Source organism: Hippocampus comes, unplaced genomic scaffold (assembly GCF_001891065.2).
Source record: "Hippocampus comes isolate QL1 unplaced genomic scaffold, H_comes_QL1_v1.1 scaffold39, whole genome shotgun sequence".
Lineage (NCBI taxonomy): Eukaryota > Metazoa > Chordata > Actinopteri > Syngnathiformes > Syngnathidae > Hippocampus > Hippocampus comes.
Window position 1 is genome coordinate 933,677 of NW_017842054.1, and position 21,875 is coordinate 955,551.

The window sequence follows — 21,875 nt, forward strand, 5'->3', positions numbered from 1 at the left end:
GTGTGTGTGTGTGTGTGTGTGTGTGTGTGTGTGTGTGTGTGTGTGTGCGTGTGTGTGCGCGTGTGTGTGTGTGTGTGTGTGTGTGTTGGCAGGGTGCAGGAGTTGGTGTGCGGCGAGCAGAGGGAGGCCGGACGGATCCCACGCACAGTTGAGTGCCACCTGACCGCCGACCTCTGTGACAGCTGCGTCCCCGGCGACACGGTGACAGTGACGGGGATCGTTAGAGTCACAAATGATGGTGCGCGCACACACACGCAACCGTCTGTGTCGACAGACATGTCAACAGTGTACAGCTGCAACTTGCAAAGTTACAGTTGTAGGAAAGGACATTGGACATGACTTTTCAGAAGGCCCATTGCTCCCAAATTTCTACATTAAAACGATTTTGATTGCTTCTTACATCATCGGTTCTCATCTGTTGGGGGGGAAACAATGGCCTTGTGTTTGCGATCCAGGAACCTCCAGGTGGAATAAGGACCAGTGCATGTTTCTCCTCTACATTGAGGCCACGTCAGTCAGCAACACCAAAGGTGCCTGCCGTTCCAAGTTTCACTCCCAAGTGAGGTGTCATCATCAGATGGAGCTCATGAATGTTGAATGCAGGTCAGCAGTCCAAGTGTGGAGGTGTGGGGTCGTCTGGCGGCTCGCCTGAGGATCGCTCCGGAGGTGAGGAGTTTAGCCTGAAGGAGCTCTATGCCATCCAGGAGATCCAGTCGCAGCCTGACCTGCTCAGACTCATAGTGCAGTAAGTTTGCTGGCCTTGAAGGCGAAAAAAAAGGAAAAAAGAAAAGGATGCAAACAAGCATTCATATCTATGATAGAGTCATAGGCTTTCTTTGAATGAAACTCGTCGACGGAAGCTCCACTGCTGGGCCAGGCTCCAGATTTGGTGTCAGCACAAGGGCACCACATGTAAACCGACCCTCAATATTTGATCAAAAACAATTTTTTCATCTTCAATCTTCAATTGTTCCATGATTTCATCCCTTGTAACAAAACATGCAAGACAGCCTGTTATTCATGTACTGTTCACACTGCACAGTCTTCTCCCTTTTCTCTCCTTTTTCATTCTTTCTCTTCTGTGCTCTCTGTCTCATCACTGCAGCTAAATTAGCTTCGTTTTAGAAGAGTTGAAGGCTTTTGTCCATTTGAGGCTTCAAGGGTTCAACACTTGAATGTGTGTCCACATTGAGCAAAATTGAGCTTTAGGTGGTTACCGCTGCTTTCGGATGTTTGTTGGAAACGTGTTGACTCCTTTTTGCTCTCTTCAGCTCGCTATGTCCTGCCATCTACGGCCACCTGGTGAGCACCGCCGTCCATTCTGCAACTTTTCTGGTCGGCTTCTTATGCTGATGCGTTCCCATGCGCGTTTGTAGCTGGTGAAAGCGGCGCTTGTGCTGGTGTTGTTCGGAGGCCGGCAGAAGCACACGGGCAAGAACAGCGTCCCGGTGAGAGGAGACCCTCACGTCTTGATGGTGGGAGATCCCGGACTGGGCAAGAGCCAGATGTTGCAGGTCGATTCGATGCCCGAGAGCTTGACTCCATCCGGCTCTTTGTTCCAACTCCAACAAAATAATTGTATTGTCATTTGAAGGCGGTGTGCAACGTGGCCCCTCGGGGGATCTATGTTTGTGGCAACAGCACCAGCACCGCAGGTAACCCGTCTCACCAATTTTACGTGGAGCGCTCACATTAAGGCGGTAAACCTTTATTGATTTGGGCCACTTTGCCTCATCCGCGCGGCTTTTTTTCCACCTTATTTCCCACGTTGCTACTGTGTGTAAATGGCACTGAACGGGTGAGGGAATGGGGGGCAAAAACAAATTTCCACATTCCGAGGGTGGTATCAGAGGCGGTAATAGAGGCAGGATGTCGCCCGCGTGGAAGGGAATTCAGCAATAACGCAACAGGAGGGTGAAGTTGAAAGCAATTGTCACTCTCCATATTCTATACCTGAACTCTTTGTTTGAATTGAGAGTATTTCACATGTCAAAGTAGTTACGGGACACTTTGAATTTTGTGTTCAGGACTAACAGTGAGTTTGTACAGAGATCCAGGAAGTGGAGATTACGCATTGGAGGCCGGGGCCTTGGTGTTGGCCGACCAAGGTGGGGACGCAAGTGCAAACATCCATGCAAATTAGGTTTTACACTCATCTCCAGAAAACGAGTTCAGACCTCTCAAGACGGTGTCAATTACAAAGGAGAGTCCTCATCGTGTACATGATGAAGGTGTGGAATGATGCTGCCACCGTTCATCTTAGTTGCAAATGTTTAAAGGAGCCTTTTTTTTTTCACAAGTTAAAAACGGTTCCCGAGTGTCTCGTGCTATTCTGGGGGACTAACGGGCTTTCGTTATCATTCTTGGCCAAATTCTGAAGAGAAAGGCAAGCGGAGGAAGCGAGACGTCCCTGGTGGAGGAAATGAGCTTTTTGTGAAAAGAAACATGTCAGGCAAAACGATGCGTGCTGTTGATGCAAATATTTGTGACACCTCAGACAGTAAACCCACAAAAGCAAGGCAAGAACTAATGAATTATCAAATCAATCGATAGGTATTTTTCGAATCATAATAAAGCTACGCTGATCTCAAATCCAAAGTGATGCAACTCTGCCATCTACAGGGCTCTGATAGACTAGCTGAGCAAGATCCTCTCATGTGGCAAAAAATAAATAAATACTTGACGAATGTTTGTGTCAGTGGCGTTATACAGTTGGATTCCGGTTGGCGAATCTATGGTAAACGTCCTCGGCAGCAAATAAATGGAAAAAGTCACTTCATCTCTTCCCCCTTGAAGTCGGCATCCGTCCTCTATTCAGGTTTGTGCTGCATCGATGAGTTTGACAAGCTGGGCAGCCAGCAGCAGGCCCTGTTGGAAGCCATGGAGCAGCAGTCGGTCAGCCTGGCAAAGGCGGGAATCGTTTCCTCTCTGCCAGCCAGAACGTCCGTGGTCGCCGCCGCCAACCCCATCGGAGGCCATTACAACCGAGGCAAGACCGTCTCAGAGAATTTAAAGTGAGGCGTCGGTCAGTTGTTCAGGACGTTTTCGTGGCTTGTCGCCTCTCTTACGCGGCGTGGGGCCTGATTTTCAGGATGGGCTCGCCGCTGCTTTCCCGCTTCGACGTGGTCTTCCTCCTCCTGGACATCCCTGACGAGTCTCACGACCGCCGTCTGTCGGAGCACATCATGGCCAACCGTGCCAGCGGAGGCAAAACCAGCAGCGCCCAAGTCGGCAGGAGCAACAAGAGCGACGCGGAGACGTCCATCTTGCTGGAACGCGCCGACATGCCGCTCTCTGAGCGTTTGCAGGTGAATATTCGATTCCATTTGATTTGTGGAGCGCCATTTCACAAAGGAGGTTCATCTCAAGCCACTTTGCATATGAAGCACACACCTCACACATTAGGAGACCGGCTGAACCCTGCATGAGCCCCACAGCAGAGCGGCAGGAAAGAACGTACCCTGGCTCCTGGTAACGTCAGGCATTTTCGAATAGAACACTTAGTTTCGTTTCCAGCACTATGATCCCCCCGCCACCACCACCAAGCGCCCCGCATTCCCGTGAAGCTGAGAACGACAAGTGCTCTTGTTCTTTAAGATCCGAGCGGGTGAAGCAACCGACCCCATTCCGGCGGTCTTGTTAAGGAAGTACATCAGCTACGCTCGCCACTACGTTCACCCCACGCTCTCGGCGGAAGCGGCGCAAACGCTCCAGGACTTCTACCTGTCGTTGAGGTCCCAGTCGCGAGCCGCCGACACCACACCCATCACCACTCGCCAGCTGGAGTCGCTCATCAGACTCACCGAGGTAGCCGCCGACGTGTCGCCGTGGATGTCAGACCACGCTGCGGAAAGTAATCAATTCACGAGTGCGATCTGGCTTCCTCCATGCAGGCGAGAGCCAGACTGGAGCTCAGCGAGACGGCCACCAGGAGCCATGCGGAGGATGTGGTGGAAATTATGAAACACAGGTAGAGTAGGGTTTCCCAATGTTTTATGAGCCACACATGTCACATGACCAAACAAGAATCATATAGACAGTCAACTGGTCTTGTCTCAATTTACTCCTCATTTGTGGGCCTGTTTAGTTTAGAAGTGTCGTAAAATAAAGCATTTTACACGCACTCTACATTCAAAATAGCTAATATTAAATAATTGGCCAGTTCATCATAACTTCATTTTTTCAATAATGTATCTGTAATTCTAAATAAATGAAGTGAAATTGGACAATTTGCATACCTGACATTCCGTCAGTTGGTTCCTGAAGCGGGGTTCATCATAACTTCATTTTTTTCAATAATGTATCTGTAATTATAAATAAATGAAGTGAAATTGGACAATTGATATGTCGACCATACCTGACATTCCGTCAGTTGGTTCCTGAAGCGGATCACATTTCCTCAGGTGAAATAAACCACTTGACATGTTTACATTTAATCTGTATTGTTAAACACTTTCACTATCACAATCAAAGGATTTTTTTTTTTCTGCAAATAAACATTTGCCATATTTTCCCACAGCATCTACAAAAAGCCTCCTCCAAGTTTCTCTTTTTGATCTTCTTAGTCTGTGCACTGTGCAGATTTAAAGATTTTAAAAGGGTAATCCCACACCTAAGATTTAGACCTGAAGACGAAACGTCTGAATCAACCCAAAATTTCGCTACTTGCCTTCATTCAACTCTTGTGGATGTCCCTTTAAAAAATAAAATAATACTGTAATAATCAAATAAAACTTTTACAAACCCCGCTATCGTGCGTACTTTTTTGTGGGGTTTTGAAACCACCAAACAGATTATTATGAGCTAGCAAAACATTTTCCGCATTCCTTTTCTTCATTCCTTCACACACCTCACGCTCTTTTTGTGCAGCCTGGTTGACACATACTCGGACGGCCTGGGCAATCTGGACTTTGAGCGCTCGCAGCTGGGCGCGGGCATGAGTCAACGCGGTGCCGCCAAAAGACTCATCAGCGCTTTGCACGCGCACGCTCAGCAGACCAATCAGAAGCAGTTTGACCTCCAGACCATTCGATCGGTGGCGGAGAGGCTGAACATAAAGGTACATACAGCATGACATGATGTGTGTGGGGATTTACTATATTTTACAAAGGTGGCCCTCACCTCTCTTCTTTTGAAGTTCAGGTTATTCAAGTTGATTTCAAACCATTCGATCTGTGGCGGAGAGGCTGAACATAAAGGTACAGTATGACATGATGTGTGTGTGGGGATTTACTGTATTTTACAAAGGTGGCCCTCACCTCTCTTCATTTGAAGTTCAGGTTATTCAAGTTGATTTCAAACCAGACAATATAACAAGACATCACCACAAACAGCGGCGGGGCGCAGCACACATCGATATGCTTCTTCTTCAATAATGTTGCAATTATTTGCAGTCATTGATAAACGGTGTATATTTTTTGGCAGGTGATGGACTTTGAGGGTCTGGTAAGTTCTCTGAATGAACAAGGTTTCCTGTTGAAAAAAGGAGCCAAGCTCTACCAACTTCAGACCGTCTGACAAGCCAATTGGGCTTTACCATCACTCACTGAACTGGACTGGACTGCAAAACTACCATTCAAGATCAAAACAAGCAACAGACAGGAGAGACCAGAGGTGGGGAGAAGTACCTGAATCTGTTTTTTAATCTGCCCACCATGCATTTGTCATTGTCAAGAATTCTGTAATGTTTTTGCATGAAATTCGCCGCTTTTTCTTGAAATTGGTTAGTTACAAAGTATTTCTTAAAATAAGGGTAAATAATTGGCGAATCGGTGATTTATTGGAAATATAATACAATTCAAAAATAAAATGTTCATGTATTCATTTATATTTAAATAATTCTATTTAAATTCTAAATAATACAATTTAAAATAAGAATGGCGTAATTGTGAAAACATTTTACAAACTGTACAAAATTTTCCCGCCCCTTTCAGCTACTTAACATTTCAATGGATCGTTCTTGCAAGCATGATTTTTCAAATTGTTTACAGTACTTTAATTTGACTTGCACTTTATTTGTTGTGCACTAGTTTGTTAATAAAGCATCTTTCTTTTTCGTAACCGAGTAATGCTAGGTTGTTGTTCTTTTTCAAATACCTTTTCCAATTGTATTATCACAGTGATATTTCGTTTAACCATATAATGTAAAATATTCGGACCAAGAATTTTTTCTTTCCACGCGCAGTCTTGTTTCGCGGCTCCCCCTCGCGGGTAAATTTACGACATTGCACGCCCTTGCCGCGTCTCTTTACGGCAACATGGCAGCCCACTTTCTCCTGTCGGACCTCGTTCGGCCCTAAGCTGTAAAACTTCGTCATGGCCCGGCGGACGCAGGGTTCGCCGACGGAGTGCAGGTGAACATGATAATTTTATGTTTTCGGAGCCCTCCGGCGCCGCTGTGCCGCAAAGCCGCCGAATGTCTGCTGTCGGCGCGGTTCGGGGCTACTTGTCGGCAGGAGGAGGCGAAGACGACATGGCGGCTCCGGCGCGGAGCACTCGTCATCCCGGCGGCGGCAAGCTCCCGGAGCCTCGGCCTCAGATGGGCGGGCCGCCGCGCTCCCCTTCGCCTCGGCCCTATTCTGTCGACGCGGTGGAGGCCGTGTCGGACTCAGTTCGTGCTACGCGGAGGTCACGGCAGCTTGGCGGTCAACTCTCGGGCTCTCCTCTCCACCGGAGGCCGAGACCTTAGCGGGAAGAACGACCAGAAAGCGGACACGCAGGGGGAAGCCTTCCCGGTACCCGGACAGGGCCTGTTTAAGTTTAAAGAACTGGTAAGCACTTTCTGGCTGTAACCATCACCCTTTGGTTCCTTAAAAAAGGTGGAGTGAAATTAAAAGAGCTTTACAAAAGTTGTGGCTCACAGAGCCCAGTTTGAGAACCATTCATCTGTTAAATACAGTAGATTATGTCAATTGTCACCCTTAAGTACGAGAACCCGTGGACTGTCCCCAACCTGCTGTGCGTGTGTCGGATAGTCCTGGCTCCTTTCCTGGGTCACCTGATCATCCAACAACACTTCCACCTCAGCCTGGCGCTCTTCACACTCGCCGGAGCCACTGACCTGGTAACACACACACACACGCACGATGCACAAAAACACAACTCATGTCAGCGCATGAGTCCGCTCCTCCTTACTTTGCCAAACAAGCCCATTCAGGAAAAATAAAAAATTTTGCCTGTTAGCCATTTTATGGATTCACGCGGCATTGCAAAACTGCACAAACTGGTGGTACCATCCTGTTTTTTGCCTCTCAAATTTAGTCAAGTTCAAGCTGCGGTCGTTATGCCACCCCTTTGTTGACTCCGACAGCAGACTATAAATTAATCATTTGTCATTCAACAGATAACAGTTGTTATATGTCTTGATTGTGTGTGTGCATGTCCTTCTCAGCTGGATGGTTACATCGCCAGGACGTGGCCCACGCAGAAGTCGGCGTTAGGAAGTGCCCTGGACCCGCTGGCGGATAAAATCCTCATCAGCATTTTATATATCAGCCTCACCTATGCAGACATCATACCAGGTATTATTCCACGCGTGTCTTGAGAGATCGTCCCGTGAGCTGTGGGAAATGGTGCGGATTCTGTTGGCCCAACCTGTGCAAGTGATGAAGTGCCTATTGTCTCTCTTGCAGCACCACTGACAGCTCTGGTGGTCTTCAGGGACATTGGTTTGATCGCAGCGGTCTTCTGGGTCAGATACAAGACGGTGCCGCCACCGGTGAGGCTTTTTTTTTTTTTTTTTTTTTTTTTTTTTTTTTTTTTTTTTTTTTGTCATTGCGACATAAAAAAGAAGTCTTTTGTGTATGTCGTTTCCTTGCCACTCACAGGTGACCCTCAGTAAGTTTTTTAACCCCTGCTACACCACAGCTCAACTCAAGCCGACGCTATTTAGCAAGGTGAGACACTCGCTGTATATAGGTAGAAAAACTGGCTTTTTTTCGTAGTTGAGTCACCCGCCAAGAAATCGGTGCCACCATGAAGGATTCAGTTCAAATCAAAACAATCTAATCAAAACATATTGGTTCTAATAAATTATTTGCTTCATCATTGCTATGCTTTGCACATTTGCATTCATTTACATTTTGTGTGTGTGTATGTGCACGCACCTGAGTTGATCTGTTTGTGAACAGGTGAACACAGCCATCCAACTGGTTCTGGTCGCGGCATCCTTGGCGGCTCCAGTCTTCCAGTACACCGACAGCATCTTGCTGCAGGGCTTGTGGTAAGACGCCAACAGCGCCACCCACTGGTCTGCTGATGCACTTCAAAGGAATGTTGAGTGTGCACTCTGCATTCTCGTCACTAGGAGCAAATTTTCAAGCATGTGTTCTTTTGGAAAATTGCCGACAATTTCAACTAAGTTGCTCGACTTGACGTTTGCCGCACTTAAAATGAGTTGTGTGTTCATGATGAATTGAGGTCATGTGCTTGGGTTTACTTACGTCTAACTTCCTGTTTACGTTCTTTCATAAAACAACTTGGACATGTTCTGTACAATTTGGGAATATATCTATTTTTTGGGGTGTGGAATGAGCGCATTAAAGGCCTTTCCATTTATTTGAATGGGAAAAGTTGACGTGAGCATTTCAAGTTACAAGAGTGGTCATGGAGCCAATTCAACTGGTATGTGAGGGGTAGCACTGTAATTTGTATCCTACGTGTTGCAGGATCATCACCGCCGCGACCACCGCGGCATCGGGCTACAGCTACTGGCACTATGGCCGTAAGACTGTCCGGGTGCTAAATACCAGGTCGCCATGACGACAGCAAAAATCACTCGTTAACAAGCCTGAGACAAACGAGGCACGAGTCGGACACGCGAGTGCCGGATGACGGCCAAGAGTGGTGAGAACAAACAAATGGCTGCTAAGGCGTGTCGCCATGGCGATGACTCGCCGCAGATGGTGGTCCCGCCGCTCATCCACTGGACCCACTGTATGTAGAAAGAGCTTCTTCTATTTTTACACAGTCACAGCGATCACGTCACATTACTGTATGTATGAGTCGCGTATGAATGTTTGATTTATCAATAAAATTGAAAATCTGTTCAATGCAAATGCGTCTTGAGGAGTGCAATTCATACCTGATAGTAAATCTCAATGAATGACACCACCAAAATAAAAACACAGTGAGTAAATAGTTGCCCCAGTCAAAGTATACACAATTAAATATAATGTATGCTCCATTATTCTCCCTTATTTTCAGTTTAGCCCCAATGTTATTTTTATCAATGTGATTTTCAAAAGCAGCACTAGGATAAAAGTAAAAAAATATCTGGCCCTTTTTGAAGAAGTAGGAAAATCATCACACTGCCTGGACATGAGCGACACTTGAAGAGAACTGTGTTGGGACACACCTGCAGTTAAAAGAAAAAAGAAAAACAAATAGTTAAACATTAGTAGGGACCAAGCACAGAACCTTGGGGGACTCCATTTTTGGACATTTCGAGGCCACGTGTCTATACTTTTGCCTAACCTTTGGTGTTGCTTATCCGGAGTAATCACTTGAGATAAGGTGAAGGTCAACCGTATGTATTATTTAATACTTGTATTATTTATATATATTATTGTTATTTGGGTGCATGTGCGCCTATAAACAGTCATTTGGGATACGTGTCCCTTGAAATATGAAGAAAAAAAAGGATGGAATTGGGGTCTTGGTCCTGTGCTCTAATTACAGCGAGTGAAAAAAAGTGTACACATCACCTTTCCTCATCTTTCCTTGTTTTGGGCATATTTCATTTTATAATGAATCGGTTTGACTTTTCCTTAGACTTTTTTCGTGTTGAAAAAAAAAAATCATCATATCCACTATATTTAATGTAAGCCATGGAGCCCCATGATATCATCTGCAACGCACACCAACAATCAATCGTCTGTGGAAGATGCCAAACATGAGATTTACTTTTACAGTACATGCTCAACATTTTGTGTTAGATCCGTAAAAAGAGCAGTGGATGATACCCGTAAGAAACCCAAGTGTGCAAGTGTAGGCTATAAGAAGGATTAATTATGGAGTCACTTGACCTCTTTTCCATTCTGCAAATCTCCTTCAGGCAAGACCAGATGCACTTAAAAAAAAAAAAAAGTATCTGGTTATTTGTGCCATTTAGATTATTTCTAAATGTATTTAAATGTCTGACTAATACCTCTTTTGCTCCAAAGTTGAATGTCTGACACACAGGCCGCGCTTGACTAAAAGTCCTTTCCAGCGGCATGGGAGCTCGTCTCTGAGGACTCCTTTAAGACGCGCTTAAGCACGAACCGCCTGGTACGCTTCCAACGCTCTTTAGGGATGCTCTTGTTGCATCTGTCTGACATCTCCTTCCATTTTCAAAGGCTGCCTGAACGCATCACGGCCGGGCTTCGCACCCCAACAGTCCTCCAAACACCACTTTTGCTTATGAAATCCAAAAAGTGGTTCAGATGATTTCCAGTTCCTGCAAAGGTCCTGTCCTGCATGCTCACACACACATGCATGCACACACACACAAATAACACACACATACACTCTCTTTGGTCTTTTATGGGACTGAAATAGCTCTCCGCCTCCCACTCTGCCTTATATAAGATCCCAGCACAGAGATTTGCTATTGCAGAAGATGTGTGTGTGCGTGTGCACGCGCGTGTCAATGGGTGGACAGTGGGAGTGTCTTGAGTCTGTGCAATTGCGTGATTTGCCTTGTAAAATGGTAAGTTTACAAAACAGGTCTAGTTATTACTATACATATATGTATATGTATATATATTTTTTAAATGACGATCAGATCGTGCAAATTGTTGACCTGCTTTTAAAGTGCAAATGTGTGATACAAATTCAATGAGCAAAGACTTCCTCCAAGGTTGGATTGTTGGCATTGGCATAAGTGAGTTGAGAGCAACCAGCAGAGTGCAGCCATTTTGGCCATCATTAAAATACACGATTAGTAGACCCATGAGTTGATCCAAAGTGAGACCGAAGTTTTATTCCTAAAAAGTATCTTTCAATTATTCAGTTAAGATGCATTTCACAAAAGTTGAAAGATAGTACCTTTCGATGGATGGAGCTTTTTTTTTCCTTTGATGTGATTCAGCCATTTCAGGAATACAACTCCAAAAAAATAAAAGGCATTGGGTGACGCCACTGCTTCTTAGGCCTACAACCTTCTTAACAAAACAAGAACACAATCGGCAAACATAAGAATCCTTCAAAGGCAGCACCACAAATGTCGTCATCTTAGAGTGAATTTAGATTAGTCCAAGAAAAACAAAAGCACACTCCAAACTTGTGTAAACAAAGTTGTCAAAGATGACATGCAAATGTATCCATCCATCCATTTCCTGTTCCGCTTAATCTCCTCACAAGGGTCGCGGGGGGCCGGAGCCTATCCCAGCTGTTTTCGGGCAGTAGGCGGGGGACACCCTGAACCAGTTGCCAGCCAATCGCAGGGCTGCAAATGTATTGAAACGTTGAATACAGTACAACACAACTGTATGGACTCAATTGAGCATTTTGACTGATCTTTCACAATTTACAGAATCTTCTGTCCTGTGGCAATACAAGCACCGAACCTACCAAAAGAAAGAGTTGACTCTCTTCTCCCACAGGAGAACAAAAAAGTTTGTCTCTTGCTTGTTCTGTTCTTTCGTCATCCGCTGTAAAACATCGGTGGGTTTTGCCAAAGTCCCCCACTTTCTGACCTAAAAGCGGAGAAAATGAGCTTTTGTGAAAAGAAGCAGGTCAAGTAGAAGGGCAGAGATTCTTTTGACCCCTCAAATGATAAAAGAAAACAAACACTGAGAATATATATATATATATTTTTTTTTTAATTTGCCGCATAGTGTAAAAAGTCATAGAAAGGAGAGGAAATGGCCCTTCCCGCACTCGTCTCGCACGGTCCCACCTGTTGACCAGACATGAAAAAGTCCACCACTTCCTCCCGCTGGCCTCATTTGACCGAAGCGTCCCAGCCCCCTCTCCCTTCCCCTCCACTTTTGCATTCCGCCTCCGCTCCACCACTCATCTTCCTCTGGTTCCCTTTTCCTCTTATCCTCCCCCTCCTCCTCTCCGCATCCCTTTCTTCCCTCCGCTCCCTCCCCCATCTGTGGGAAGCCGCTTTGCGCATGTCGCCGATGAGTCAATTTGTGGAGGTTGAGCGCGCGCGCGCACGTGTGCTGTGGTCTCCCATGAAGGCATCTGCTTGTGTCTGTCTGTTGCAGCACACGGAGGTGGGGGAGGACCACACATAGTAGCGGCGGCGGCGGCAGCGCAAGAACGAGATGATGCTGAGGAGGAGGAAGAGGCGGACGCAGTGGTGCGGCGTCTCCGCCTGTTGACGGGAGTTTGACAAGCTCGGCGCCATCCCCCCCCAGCGCCTTCACGTGCGTGTGGAACCATGGCCGGCGCCCAGCCGGGGGTCCACGCCTTAAAACTCCAGCCCCCCGCCGTGTCCCCGACCCTGAGGAACGGCAGCAACTTCATCAAATGGGACGAGGTAAGGCGGTTGCAAAAGTGCAACGATGGCACACATTGCTACTTTGGGGACTTCGTTGACATGCTCGATGACAATGATGAAACACATTCATGTTGACAGCAATGTTCCCTTATTTGGCGAGGGAAAAATCTCATGGAAAAAAATGCTGTCCTTTTTGATTTGTTTTTCTTTAATAAAAATGTTTTTAGTTTGTTTATTTTCTGATCAATTGACAAATATGTCCGTTTACAGATGCTTTATTCTTCCCAGGAACTTTTACTTTGTTCTCTGATGTATTTATTTCTTAACTGTACTGATCATTGATTTTTTTTTTTTTTTCATTTTAAAAAAATGTCTCTTAAAAACTACGGGTATATTTATTTAAATGTGAAATCTGTCCCTGGTTTTTTTTGGGGGGGTATATATTTTTTTTAATCTTCCAAAAAATCCAGCAGGCCGTACTTTCGTTTCGTTGAACACTTTGCTGTTACGCTTTGCTTGTGTGAATGGCAACAGGCGGACATCCGGGTTCATTTCACCTTCTGCCCTCACTCAATTTCCCGACCAATGAGCAGAAATTCCACCCGGAATTTCCCACAGTGGTTGAGAATGACGGCATCGAGGCACTATTTCTGAAAAGATTTCTCTACTGATCATCTTTTGGCTGAAAGCACCTGTTGATTGCGTGCCAACAACATGTGCGTGCGTGCTCGTGTTTGTATTGCAATGTGAAAGTGCCCTCAGATTGGAAACGTATGGCGTTGCTATGGGAACTGGAATGGCGACCCTTACTTAAACAGACTTGATGCATCATGTGACACCGATGAGTGCGTGTGTGTCTGTGTGTGTTGGGGAGGATGCGCACGTGTTCCCCCCCCCCTAAGCTCTTTTTATGTGCTGCTGGCTGTTTTAAAAGAGAGTTGGTTGCCATGGTGATGCTTGGCAGGGATCCAGTTCGCCATCCTCAGCGCTTTGAGTTCTACTTTTCAGGCATCGTTGTCTAAAGGTGCTCGGGATGAGCCAAGCGCAACCACCGCTAACAATATGCCTTCTTTTTTATTTATTCATTTTTTTAGGCTCATCTACTCTTTTCAGAAACTGTATCTCGGGTTTATATTTTAGCTCATGTTCTAGAAATGGTCCCTTGTGTTGATAAGATCTCTCAACTTGATTTATTTACCACGTTGGTATTTTATTTGTAAATTGACCACACAGCTCTGTTTTGAGCACAATTGAGGTCCGGGGTACCCCAAGGGTCTATCCTCCATATGTTGTTCTTTCTTTAAAACCACATCGATGTCTTACAGGCATATTTAACCATCCATCCATCTATGTTTTTTACTTCATGTTTAGTTGATATATGTTCTAAACATGATAAATGAGAGGAACAAAAAAGCCTGTGTTTTGTGCTCAAAATACTTCCAAGTTACCTCAAGGGTCAATCCTAGATACTTTGTCCTTTCCTTAAAATGCCTTTTCAATGACTTGTGGCATGTGGGTTTTTTTTAAAAACTTTTGCCATGTTCTTCCACAGGATCTTTCCACTGTCACTCCTGTGACTCTCTTTGTTGATCCACATGGACTTTATCTCTACTGGACCGACCAAAACAAGGTAAATAAGGGATATCAAACATATTCATTTTATTTTGGACACACGATCATGAGCTGCATATGGATGACATAGTCTCGTAAAATATGAATTTTAAATTCCACTCAAGAAAAGGGACTTTGATTCCAGTCAGCTGATTGTCTTTCCCTTGTCTGTGCACAGTACAACTGAGGCTTTTATCATTTTTGGGATGCAATTTAATCAGGCTCTAGAGAGGAAAATAACACCATACGTGTGCTTTACATCAATAAGAAGCAAACACAAGCTGAGCATCCAAAAGATGCTCAGTATGTGGCTGTTATCATTGTGTGTCAACATGCATGTGTGTGTGTGTGTGTTTACATCTTCCAGGAGACGGAGTTGTTAGACTTGACCCACGTGAAAGATGTGCGGACAGGCAGAAGCACCAAAACTGCCAAGGTAACGGCGGCCTCTTCACCTTCTTTGCGCCTCCTCTTCACCTCTTTCACCCCCGTCTTGCGCGTCGCCTTAGAAACGCAATCTTGCTGCTTCTTCTTGTAAGAAAAAAAAAAAAGAAAAACAAAACAAGCCCGTGGGTTTGTATTCTGAAGCGCTCAATGTGTATTCCAAAAGCATCACAGTGTGCACAGACGGCGCCTTGTGTTCTGTCACAGCCGAAGCTGGTGGCAAAATATGTTTTGGTCCGATGACATTTTGGGCTGCAACTGATTTTTTGGCCCATTCAATCAGTCATCGGCATCTGGCCTCAAGAAGTCCACATCGGACAACCCCCGCCGACCACCAAAAGAACATCAAAGCTACGGTGAGGCACAGTGGCGGCAGCATCACCATGTGGAGGCTGTTTTGCCTTCAGATGGAAACCGAGGCCCGAGTGAAGGTGGAGGAAATGGTCAAAGCCTCCGACAACAGCTGAACTTTATTCGGACTGATTCCGAGGTCCTTGCAAGCAGCAATTTGAATAGGTTCGGTTTGTTGCGACCACAGCCGCAGGTGTGCAAAATCACACATGGCGGGAAAAAATGTGCAAATGATTGATCTGGGTCCCCGCCGGGTGTTTGAGCAGGGGTGTGTCGACTTTTGCTAACCACCGTACCCGCACTCTGCTAGGAGGCCAAGCTGCGGGAGCTGCTGGACGTGGGCAACCTGGTGGGCCGGCTGGAGAACCGAATGGTCACCGTGGTGACGGCCTCCGACATCGTCAACGTCAACCAGATCATCTTCATCGCCTCTCAGGAGGATGAGGCTAAGGTACCGTGATGATGAGGATGATGATGATGATGATGATGATGCTGCGACGGTGATGATGCATTTGGTAGGTGTGGTGCGAGGAGCTTTTTTGTCTGTCTTCCAACCTGCTGAGCCACAACCTCAACAGAGACCACAGCCTCCTCAAAGCGTGAGTCAAGACGCGCACGTTTTTTTAAATGTTTTGTCCATTTTTCTTTATTCTTCCCCCGTTTTTCTTTGTTATACAAACTTGACTTTTCTCTTGATTTCCCCCAATTTTTCCCTTTCGTGTCTCTTTTTTCTAGCTTTGTTTTCTTTCCTTTCCCGTTTTTATTGAACCATTTTTTTCAGACCGTGTCTTTTTTCTACTTTATTCTCCCCCCATTTTCCTTTTCATCCATTTGATCCCCCCCATCTGATTTTGTTCCGGCAGGTACGTGAAGTTGACTCTGCAGCCCACCGCGGAGGGCAGGATCCCCGTCAAGAAGTGAGTCGGGCCTGTTCCTCGGCTGCGCAAGCGTCCGCCGCGTGGCTTGCGGCCGAGCTGAGCCGAGCCAATATTCTGCAGGGACGTGCGCAAACTTCATAACTTTGCTCTTTTGCGTCCCGCGCTTCCCAAAATAAACTCAATTCCACGTGCACATGGGAAAGCAAAAACAGGGACAGGATCCGGCAAGGTGCTTAATTCAGCGCTGACCCGCTAATGGGCCGGCGGCGGCGGCACGTGATGCCATGTTAACAGAAAGACACGCAGGTTCCGGGAAGCCAAATGGGGACTTTTAGCTACTTTCGCATTGGCTGTTCTTCGAAGCAGCAATTTGAGCAACACAAAATTGGGGGTCAAATTTCCAGTCTTTAGAGGTGTAACAGACGTACTGGGAAGTTTTTAGTTGGATCGGATAGGTTCAGCACTCCACAAAGGTTCCCGGACCTCTCAGAAGTACCACCCTTTTCAAAGGGTCTTCTTTGGGCCCCCATAACTCACCATGGGACTAAATTTAGACAGTACACTGGGGGGAAAAAAAAAAAAGAAATTAGCTGCACATGATTCAAAAGTGGTCAACTAACCCGCCCTCCCCCCTTCCTGGATTCAGTGAAAGGGACTGAATAATTGCAATGAGAAGCAGAATTCCAATTGCCAATCAAGTGCTTCTCATTTAAATGCGGGACACTTCTCGAAATGGAGCGCAGCCAAGTAATCCGTGTCATCCATCCAGGCCGCGACTCGTCGCAGGTCCACTCAAGGACATTTTGGGACGCTCACAGAATTTGAAGTGATTGTGTGATGTGAGGACACGGTCACATGATTTATTCCGCTTTTTTTTTTCTTTCAGTATCGTTCGCTTGTTTTCATCGGACAGGAAGCGGGTGGAGACCGCCTTGGAGAACTGCCGACTTCCTTACGGGCGGGTTGGTCAACTTTTTTTTTTCCTGAACCGTCAAATGAGCTTCATGAAAAGTCCCACGGGTGTCCGGGACAGTTTCGAGACTTGCTCTCAAGCTATACATGAAATCGGGTAACGATACGAAAAAGGAACGACAATGTGGCGACGCAGCAATTGGATTGATTTGTGCCAAAATATGAAACGGACTGTAAGATGATGGATGCTCTTGAATATTGTCAGCTCACCGACACCGGACCGAAACGAACTCTCCGTGTTGATTTGGCATCGCATCATCGTTTGTCCCAACCTACGAACGCATCAGAACATCCACTTTGCAAAGCTGCAAAATTTGTCGCTCTTCTTCCAAAGCCGCTTTCATGCGGTCTGATCGGATCGTGTTTTCTTGGGCTCATTTTGCAGTCTGTTCCCTTGGGTGCGGGTGCGACTGTTTTTCAGTGAGGAACAGCTCAAACATCAGCCATCGATTTGCCGAGCTTGCTGTCCTGTTCTGTTCTGTCCTGTGCGTGGTCTGGTCCTTCTCTGTCTGACGACATTCATGGGACGTTCCTCGCGGTGCACCGAGGGGACAGACGAGCTCTCAGTCGAGCTGCGTCGTCGACTTAACGGAGGGAAAGATCGCGCGAATACTGCCCCGCACGCTTGATGCTCTTCTTGCATGCGCTCAACAGGGCGACGCCATCAAACTGGACGACTTCCCTCTGGAGGTGTACCAGAGCTTCCTGGAGCACCTCTGTCCTCGTCCGGAGCTGACCACCATCTTTAAAGTGCAGTGAGTGCATCGCGGCGGCGTGAGGAGGACGGGCGCGGACGAGCGCTTGTCCTACACACGCAAGACTCGCTTTGATTTACTGCTGAAAAAGTATTACTCAAATTCTACGCCCCAAAGACATTGCGAAAACAAGAATTTTGACCTTTTTTCCCCCCCAAAAAAAGAAAGAAAGAAAAAATAGTTACAAATAAGAAATCTTATGTGCATCCAGTCCATGCACTCACGCCTTCAATTTATTTAAAAAAAAAAAAAAAATTCTGTAAAGCGCATCCGGAAACTATTCACAGCACCTCGCTTTGTATTCACAAAACAAATACCCATTGAAAAATATGTGAGAATTTATGTATTAATCCCCCCCTCCCAATTAAAAAAGAGAAATAAATAAGAAATCCAATGTATTCACAGTGCCCTTCATTTTTTCCCCCATTTTGTATTCTAGCCTTTTTCACAAATTTCACTGATATCTTTTTTTTTGTCCATAAATTCTCCCTTGAGTGCATGCGCCCTGCAAAAAGAAGGCGAGCGCTTTGCAGACATGGCAAAAGCTCAAGTCGTGCGTTCCCCGTAGGGGAGGCGATGACGGCGCCATGTCGGTGGATCGGATGACGGATTTCATCAACAACAAGCAGCGGGACCCCAGACTCAACGAGATCCTCTACCCGCCTCTCAGGCCCGCTCAGACCCAGACGCTCCTCGAAAGGCACCAAAGCGACAAGACGTTGCTGGAGCAGGGTGAGGACAAAGCACGCGCAAAACCAAGTCGCCCACAGGTAGATGCCGCCATGGAAAGCTTTCAATGTAAAGTTTATATACTGTGTGTGTGTGTGTGTGTGTGTGTGTGTGTGTGTGTGTGTGTGTGTGTGCGTGCGTGTGTGTGTGTGTGTGTGCGTGTGTGTGTGTGTGTGTGTGTGCGCACGCTGGCCTTGTACGGGTGTGTCGGTCAGGCCTGATCTCCTTGCAGGCCTTCTGCAGTTATCTGTCGAGCGACGAGAACGGCGTCATCCCCCCGGACAAACTGGACCAGTCCGAAGACATGAGCTTCCCTCTGCCGCACTACTTTGTCAACTCCTCGCACAACACGTACCTGACAGGTGCCCTTCCCCGTCCACCTCCACGTTTCCCACAATGCAACCGGAAAAGCGCCCAGCCAAGCGAGCAAAGCGTGCATGCGGACTCATCGGCCCGCTGTCTATTGCGAACCGCTGTCTGTGTTTGTTTGTAGCGGGCCAGCTGGCGGGGAGCTCGTCGGTGGAGATGTACCGGCAGGTGCTGCTGGCCGGATGTCGCTGCGTGGAGTTGGACGTGTGGAAAGGCCGCACGGCCGAGGAGGAGCCCGTCATCACGCACGGCTTCACCATGACCTCGGAGATCTCCTTCAAGGTCAACGCCGTCGCACGCTTAGGAAAGGCTGGAAACCATGCCAACCTTATTGGTCGCCTGAAAACCATCGCCCTTATTTTTTTCACACTGAAAAAAAACTCATTTGGACGCACGGACATGGCTTGCGCCTGATTCAAAAGTTCATCTAAGCGGCAAGCTGTCATTTGAATATTTTCGAGGGAAATGACGTCAGATGAGCACATATGTGTTCGCTCGTGTTGAGAACGGTGTTTTTCTGTGTGCTTTTTCACTAGAAAGTGAGGGAAACATTTTAAACCGTAGATGACAGAGTCCTTATTTTTTCAGTTTGATTCTATTCCAATCATGGTTCGTTAATTATTGGAATACATGTTGTGCTCTGTTTTGTTTTGGGTTTTTTTTTGCTTTGCTTGGTTTGGTTTTGTTTCAGCAGGAAGTCATTGAGGCCATTGCAGAGTGCGCCTTCAAGACGTCCCCTTTTCCGGTCATCTTGTCTTTCGAGAATCACGTCGACTCGTGAGTTCCGTTCACAACCAAACGACTAAATTGCTTTGTCATCATTATAGAGTTCATCAGATTTCCATTTGTACACATTTTCTCCAGGCTAAATGCTAAACTCTGCCTCATCCAGCAGATTCAGAAATCTTTTTTTTTTTTTCCCCAGTTTGAAGCAGCAGGCTAAAATGGCAGAATATTGTCGATCGATCTTCGGGGAGGCCTTACTGATCGACCCACTAGACAGATACCCGGTAAGAAATTCTTGTACATGCAAAGAAAGAAAATGGGTAAAAAAAAAAAGAAAAAAAAAGATTTGTGTTTCATGGACTCGTCCCGATTTGATTCCAGCTGGAGTCGGGCGTACCGCTGCCCAGTCCTCAGGAGCTGATGGGAAAAATTCTCATCAAGAACAAGAAATCTCACAAAGCCTCCGCCGGCGACGTCAAGAGGCTGACGGAGCAGCCGGCCAATCAGGACCCCGAGCCCCTGTCGCCTAGCAACAACGCCACAGGTACGGCGAGCAAAATCAGGAGGGCCTTGCGCAAAGTCCCGAGTCATAAAATAGCTCAAGTCAAGCTCTATTTTTTTCTGGAGGCAGCGGATGTGAAAATGCCGCTCCGCGTATGAAGTTTCGATACCGCACCGCATTGCGCATCTGAACAAAAATGTGTACTTTCGACTTTGGCGCGGGATTCAATGAAAAGGTCGCCGAGTCACGTTTTGTATTTCCGGCAGAGATGGAGGCTGAAAGTGAGGAGGACGACGATGACGATGATGACGACGGTAAAAAGGTCAGCGGTGACGCCGCATGTTAACTGCTGGGAGTTTCTTTATTTTTTTGCTTTATGAGCACTGCGTTGTATTCAAAACACGGTTCAAGAGAACGTAAAGAATGCACTTGTTGTACAAAGTGGGCCCCGGCCGATATTTGCCAGGATGAAATAACGGAGGAATCGGCTGATTTGGGGCGATTTGCAAAGGGGCTAATATGGGCCGGCCAATTCATCGCTTGGATCCCACTCTGAAAAAAATGGTGTGCTGAATTCACTCTAGTTTGTTTCCTCAAGTCGTTGCGCAAAATAAACAAAAATCTACTGAAACAAGAATGGATCCGAATCCCCAGAATTTTCTTTCGTGCAGCCACTTCACCAAATAAAATGGAGTAAATTCAGCGCACCGTTTTTTTGTTATCGAAAGGACTGAAAGTTTATCGGCAACTTCGACTCTCCTTGCCCGCATACGAGAGCGCCGTGATTATTTGAATAATCAATTAATCTGCCGATTTTTATTTTATTGTAAGCAACCAGATAAAAACAAACCGAAATTCCAAAGTTGCGGACAAATGAAAGTTAATGTCGAAACAGGTCATTCTAAAAATAGTGGTTGATTAATTTGCTGGCCGATTAGCCGTCAACGAATCAATTGTTGCGCCTCTACTCGCAACACAAAAGGGACAAAATCGCACAAGCCATGGCTCGTGACTGGCAATTTTGGGGGCGGGGGTTGTTTTTAGGGCTCAGCGGAGCGCGAGGCCGTGGCCACGGAGGAGATGTCCACCTTGGTCAACTACGTGCAGCCCACCAAGTTCAACTCCTTCGAGGCGTCCAAGAGTAAGCCAAATGTTGGCCGTGGCGGGTGCCTCGTCGTCTTTCATCAGGCAAAAGTGTGCTCAAGTGTGCGTGCGTGTGCGCAGAGGCGGCCCGCTGTTACCACATGTCGTCGTTTGTGGAGACCAAAGCTCTGGAGCACCTCACCAAGTCACCGGTGGAGTTTGTGGAGTATCCTTAGCAACAGTTGCCACGGGTGACTGCTCACATCCTGGCTGCTTCTTTCTCTTTTAGACGTGACGCCTTTTGAAAATGCCTTTGATCAGTCTTGCGAATATCTGAGCGGAATATACCGAGGACATAATATTAGGCATGCCATGTGTTGAGAATTCTGCCGCATTCAGTGAGCTATCCTTGGACAGCACTCGGTAGGATGTCGCACAGGCACAGCAATGAGCCAATCGCTGCGATTCAGCGATGACCTCCCGGCGGGGAAACTCAAAGCACGATCATCTTGGTAAACCCAATTTTCCCGTGTGGATCTCATTGGAGTGCGTACAGTATCGACCGACGTCGCCGGCGGCTGTATTTGTTTGTTCGAGTTCAAGCTTGGCTCGAAATTGTCCAACATAAGACCGCCGCTTCTTAACCCGTCATCAACCAGATACAATAAATCCCAGCTGAGTCGGATTTATCCCAAAGGAACCAGAGTGGACTCGTCCAACTTCATGCCGCAGCTTTTCTGGAACAGCGGCTGTCAACTGGTGGCTCTCAATTATCAAACCGTAGGTGAGCTGGAGGCGAGGGTTTGCACATTTTCTGCTCTTTTATTTTGAGGTCGTCGTTGAAAGAGCCGAAAATGGCCGCTTCAAAAGCGAAACGGCAGACCTCCCATGTCTTTTGGAGCGTGGCTTCGGATAGACACGGCCACCAAATCTCCTGTTGCCAAGGCAACCTGGGTTTTCCAAAATGTGTCGGACCACTTTGTTTGTGAAGAAAGCTGATCCAAAGAGCCGACTTAACTGAG

The 21,875-nt window shown here is 46.6% G+C and overlaps 3 protein-coding genes and 1 long non-coding RNA gene across 5 annotated transcripts in view; all 4 read left to right on the top strand.

The window, feature by feature from the left end:
- Positions 1-6,064, top strand: part of mcm8 (minichromosome maintenance 8 homologous recombination repair factor) — a 21,072-nt gene extending 15,008 nt beyond the window's left edge. For both annotated transcript variants that reach the window (XM_019860233.1, XM_019860232.1), the window contains exons 9-21: positions 93-238; positions 456-530; positions 604-745; positions 1,272-1,302; positions 1,377-1,514; positions 1,595-1,655; positions 2,028-2,108; positions 2,819-3,014; positions 3,092-3,308; positions 3,598-3,807; positions 3,894-3,970; positions 4,870-5,059; positions 5,425-6,064. In XM_019860233.1, the coding sequence (XP_019715792.1) occupies positions 93-238; positions 456-530; positions 604-745; positions 1,272-1,302; positions 1,377-1,514; positions 1,595-1,655; positions 2,028-2,108; positions 2,819-3,014; positions 3,092-3,308; positions 3,598-3,807; positions 3,894-3,970; positions 4,870-5,059; positions 5,425-5,517 (1,657 nt within the window). In that variant the 3' untranslated portion in view covers positions 5,518-6,064. The remainder of the gene's footprint in view (positions 1-92; positions 239-455; positions 531-603; positions 746-1,271; positions 1,303-1,376; positions 1,515-1,594; positions 1,656-2,027; positions 2,109-2,818; positions 3,015-3,091; positions 3,309-3,597; positions 3,808-3,893; positions 3,971-4,869; positions 5,060-5,424) is intronic.
- Positions 6,065-6,154: 90 nt separating this feature from the next.
- Positions 6,155-9,056, top strand: crls1 (cardiolipin synthase 1). Its single transcript, XM_019860235.1, has 7 exons — positions 6,155-6,770; positions 6,926-7,063; positions 7,391-7,520; positions 7,632-7,717; positions 7,827-7,895; positions 8,130-8,221; positions 8,667-9,056. The coding sequence occupies exons 1-7, from the start codon at positions 6,360-6,362 to the stop codon at positions 8,758-8,760; spliced, it is 1,020 nt and encodes a 339-aa protein (XP_019715794.1). The 5' UTR covers positions 6,155-6,359; the 3' UTR covers positions 8,761-9,056.
- Positions 9,057-10,181: 1,125 nt separating this feature from the next.
- On the top strand, positions 10,182-10,509 carry LOC109510128 (uncharacterized). Its single transcript, XR_002167075.1, has 2 exons — positions 10,182-10,269; positions 10,338-10,509. It is a non-coding gene; the product is annotated as an uncharacterized LOC109510128 (long non-coding RNA).
- Positions 10,510-11,837: 1,328 nt separating this feature from the next.
- The window catches only part of plcb1 (phospholipase C beta 1), an 18,470-nt gene continuing 8,432 nt past the window's right edge, over positions 11,838-21,875 (top strand). The window contains exons 1-18 of the mRNA XM_019859953.1: positions 11,838-12,472; positions 13,986-14,063; positions 14,412-14,480; positions 15,150-15,290; positions 15,359-15,438; positions 15,703-15,756; positions 16,604-16,679; positions 17,344-17,444; positions 18,013-18,176; positions 18,389-18,535; positions 18,667-18,824; positions 19,237-19,319; positions 19,468-19,552; positions 19,650-19,812; positions 20,037-20,092; positions 20,815-20,911; positions 20,995-21,079; positions 21,513-21,669. Coding sequence (XP_019715512.1) covers positions 12,374-12,472; positions 13,986-14,063; positions 14,412-14,480; positions 15,150-15,290; positions 15,359-15,438; positions 15,703-15,756; positions 16,604-16,679; positions 17,344-17,444; positions 18,013-18,176; positions 18,389-18,535; positions 18,667-18,824; positions 19,237-19,319; positions 19,468-19,552; positions 19,650-19,812; positions 20,037-20,092; positions 20,815-20,911; positions 20,995-21,079; positions 21,513-21,669 — 1,893 coding nt within the window. The 5' untranslated portion in view covers positions 11,838-12,373. The remainder of the gene's footprint in view (positions 12,473-13,985; positions 14,064-14,411; positions 14,481-15,149; positions 15,291-15,358; positions 15,439-15,702; positions 15,757-16,603; positions 16,680-17,343; positions 17,445-18,012; positions 18,177-18,388; positions 18,536-18,666; positions 18,825-19,236; positions 19,320-19,467; positions 19,553-19,649; positions 19,813-20,036; positions 20,093-20,814; positions 20,912-20,994; positions 21,080-21,512; positions 21,670-21,875) is intronic.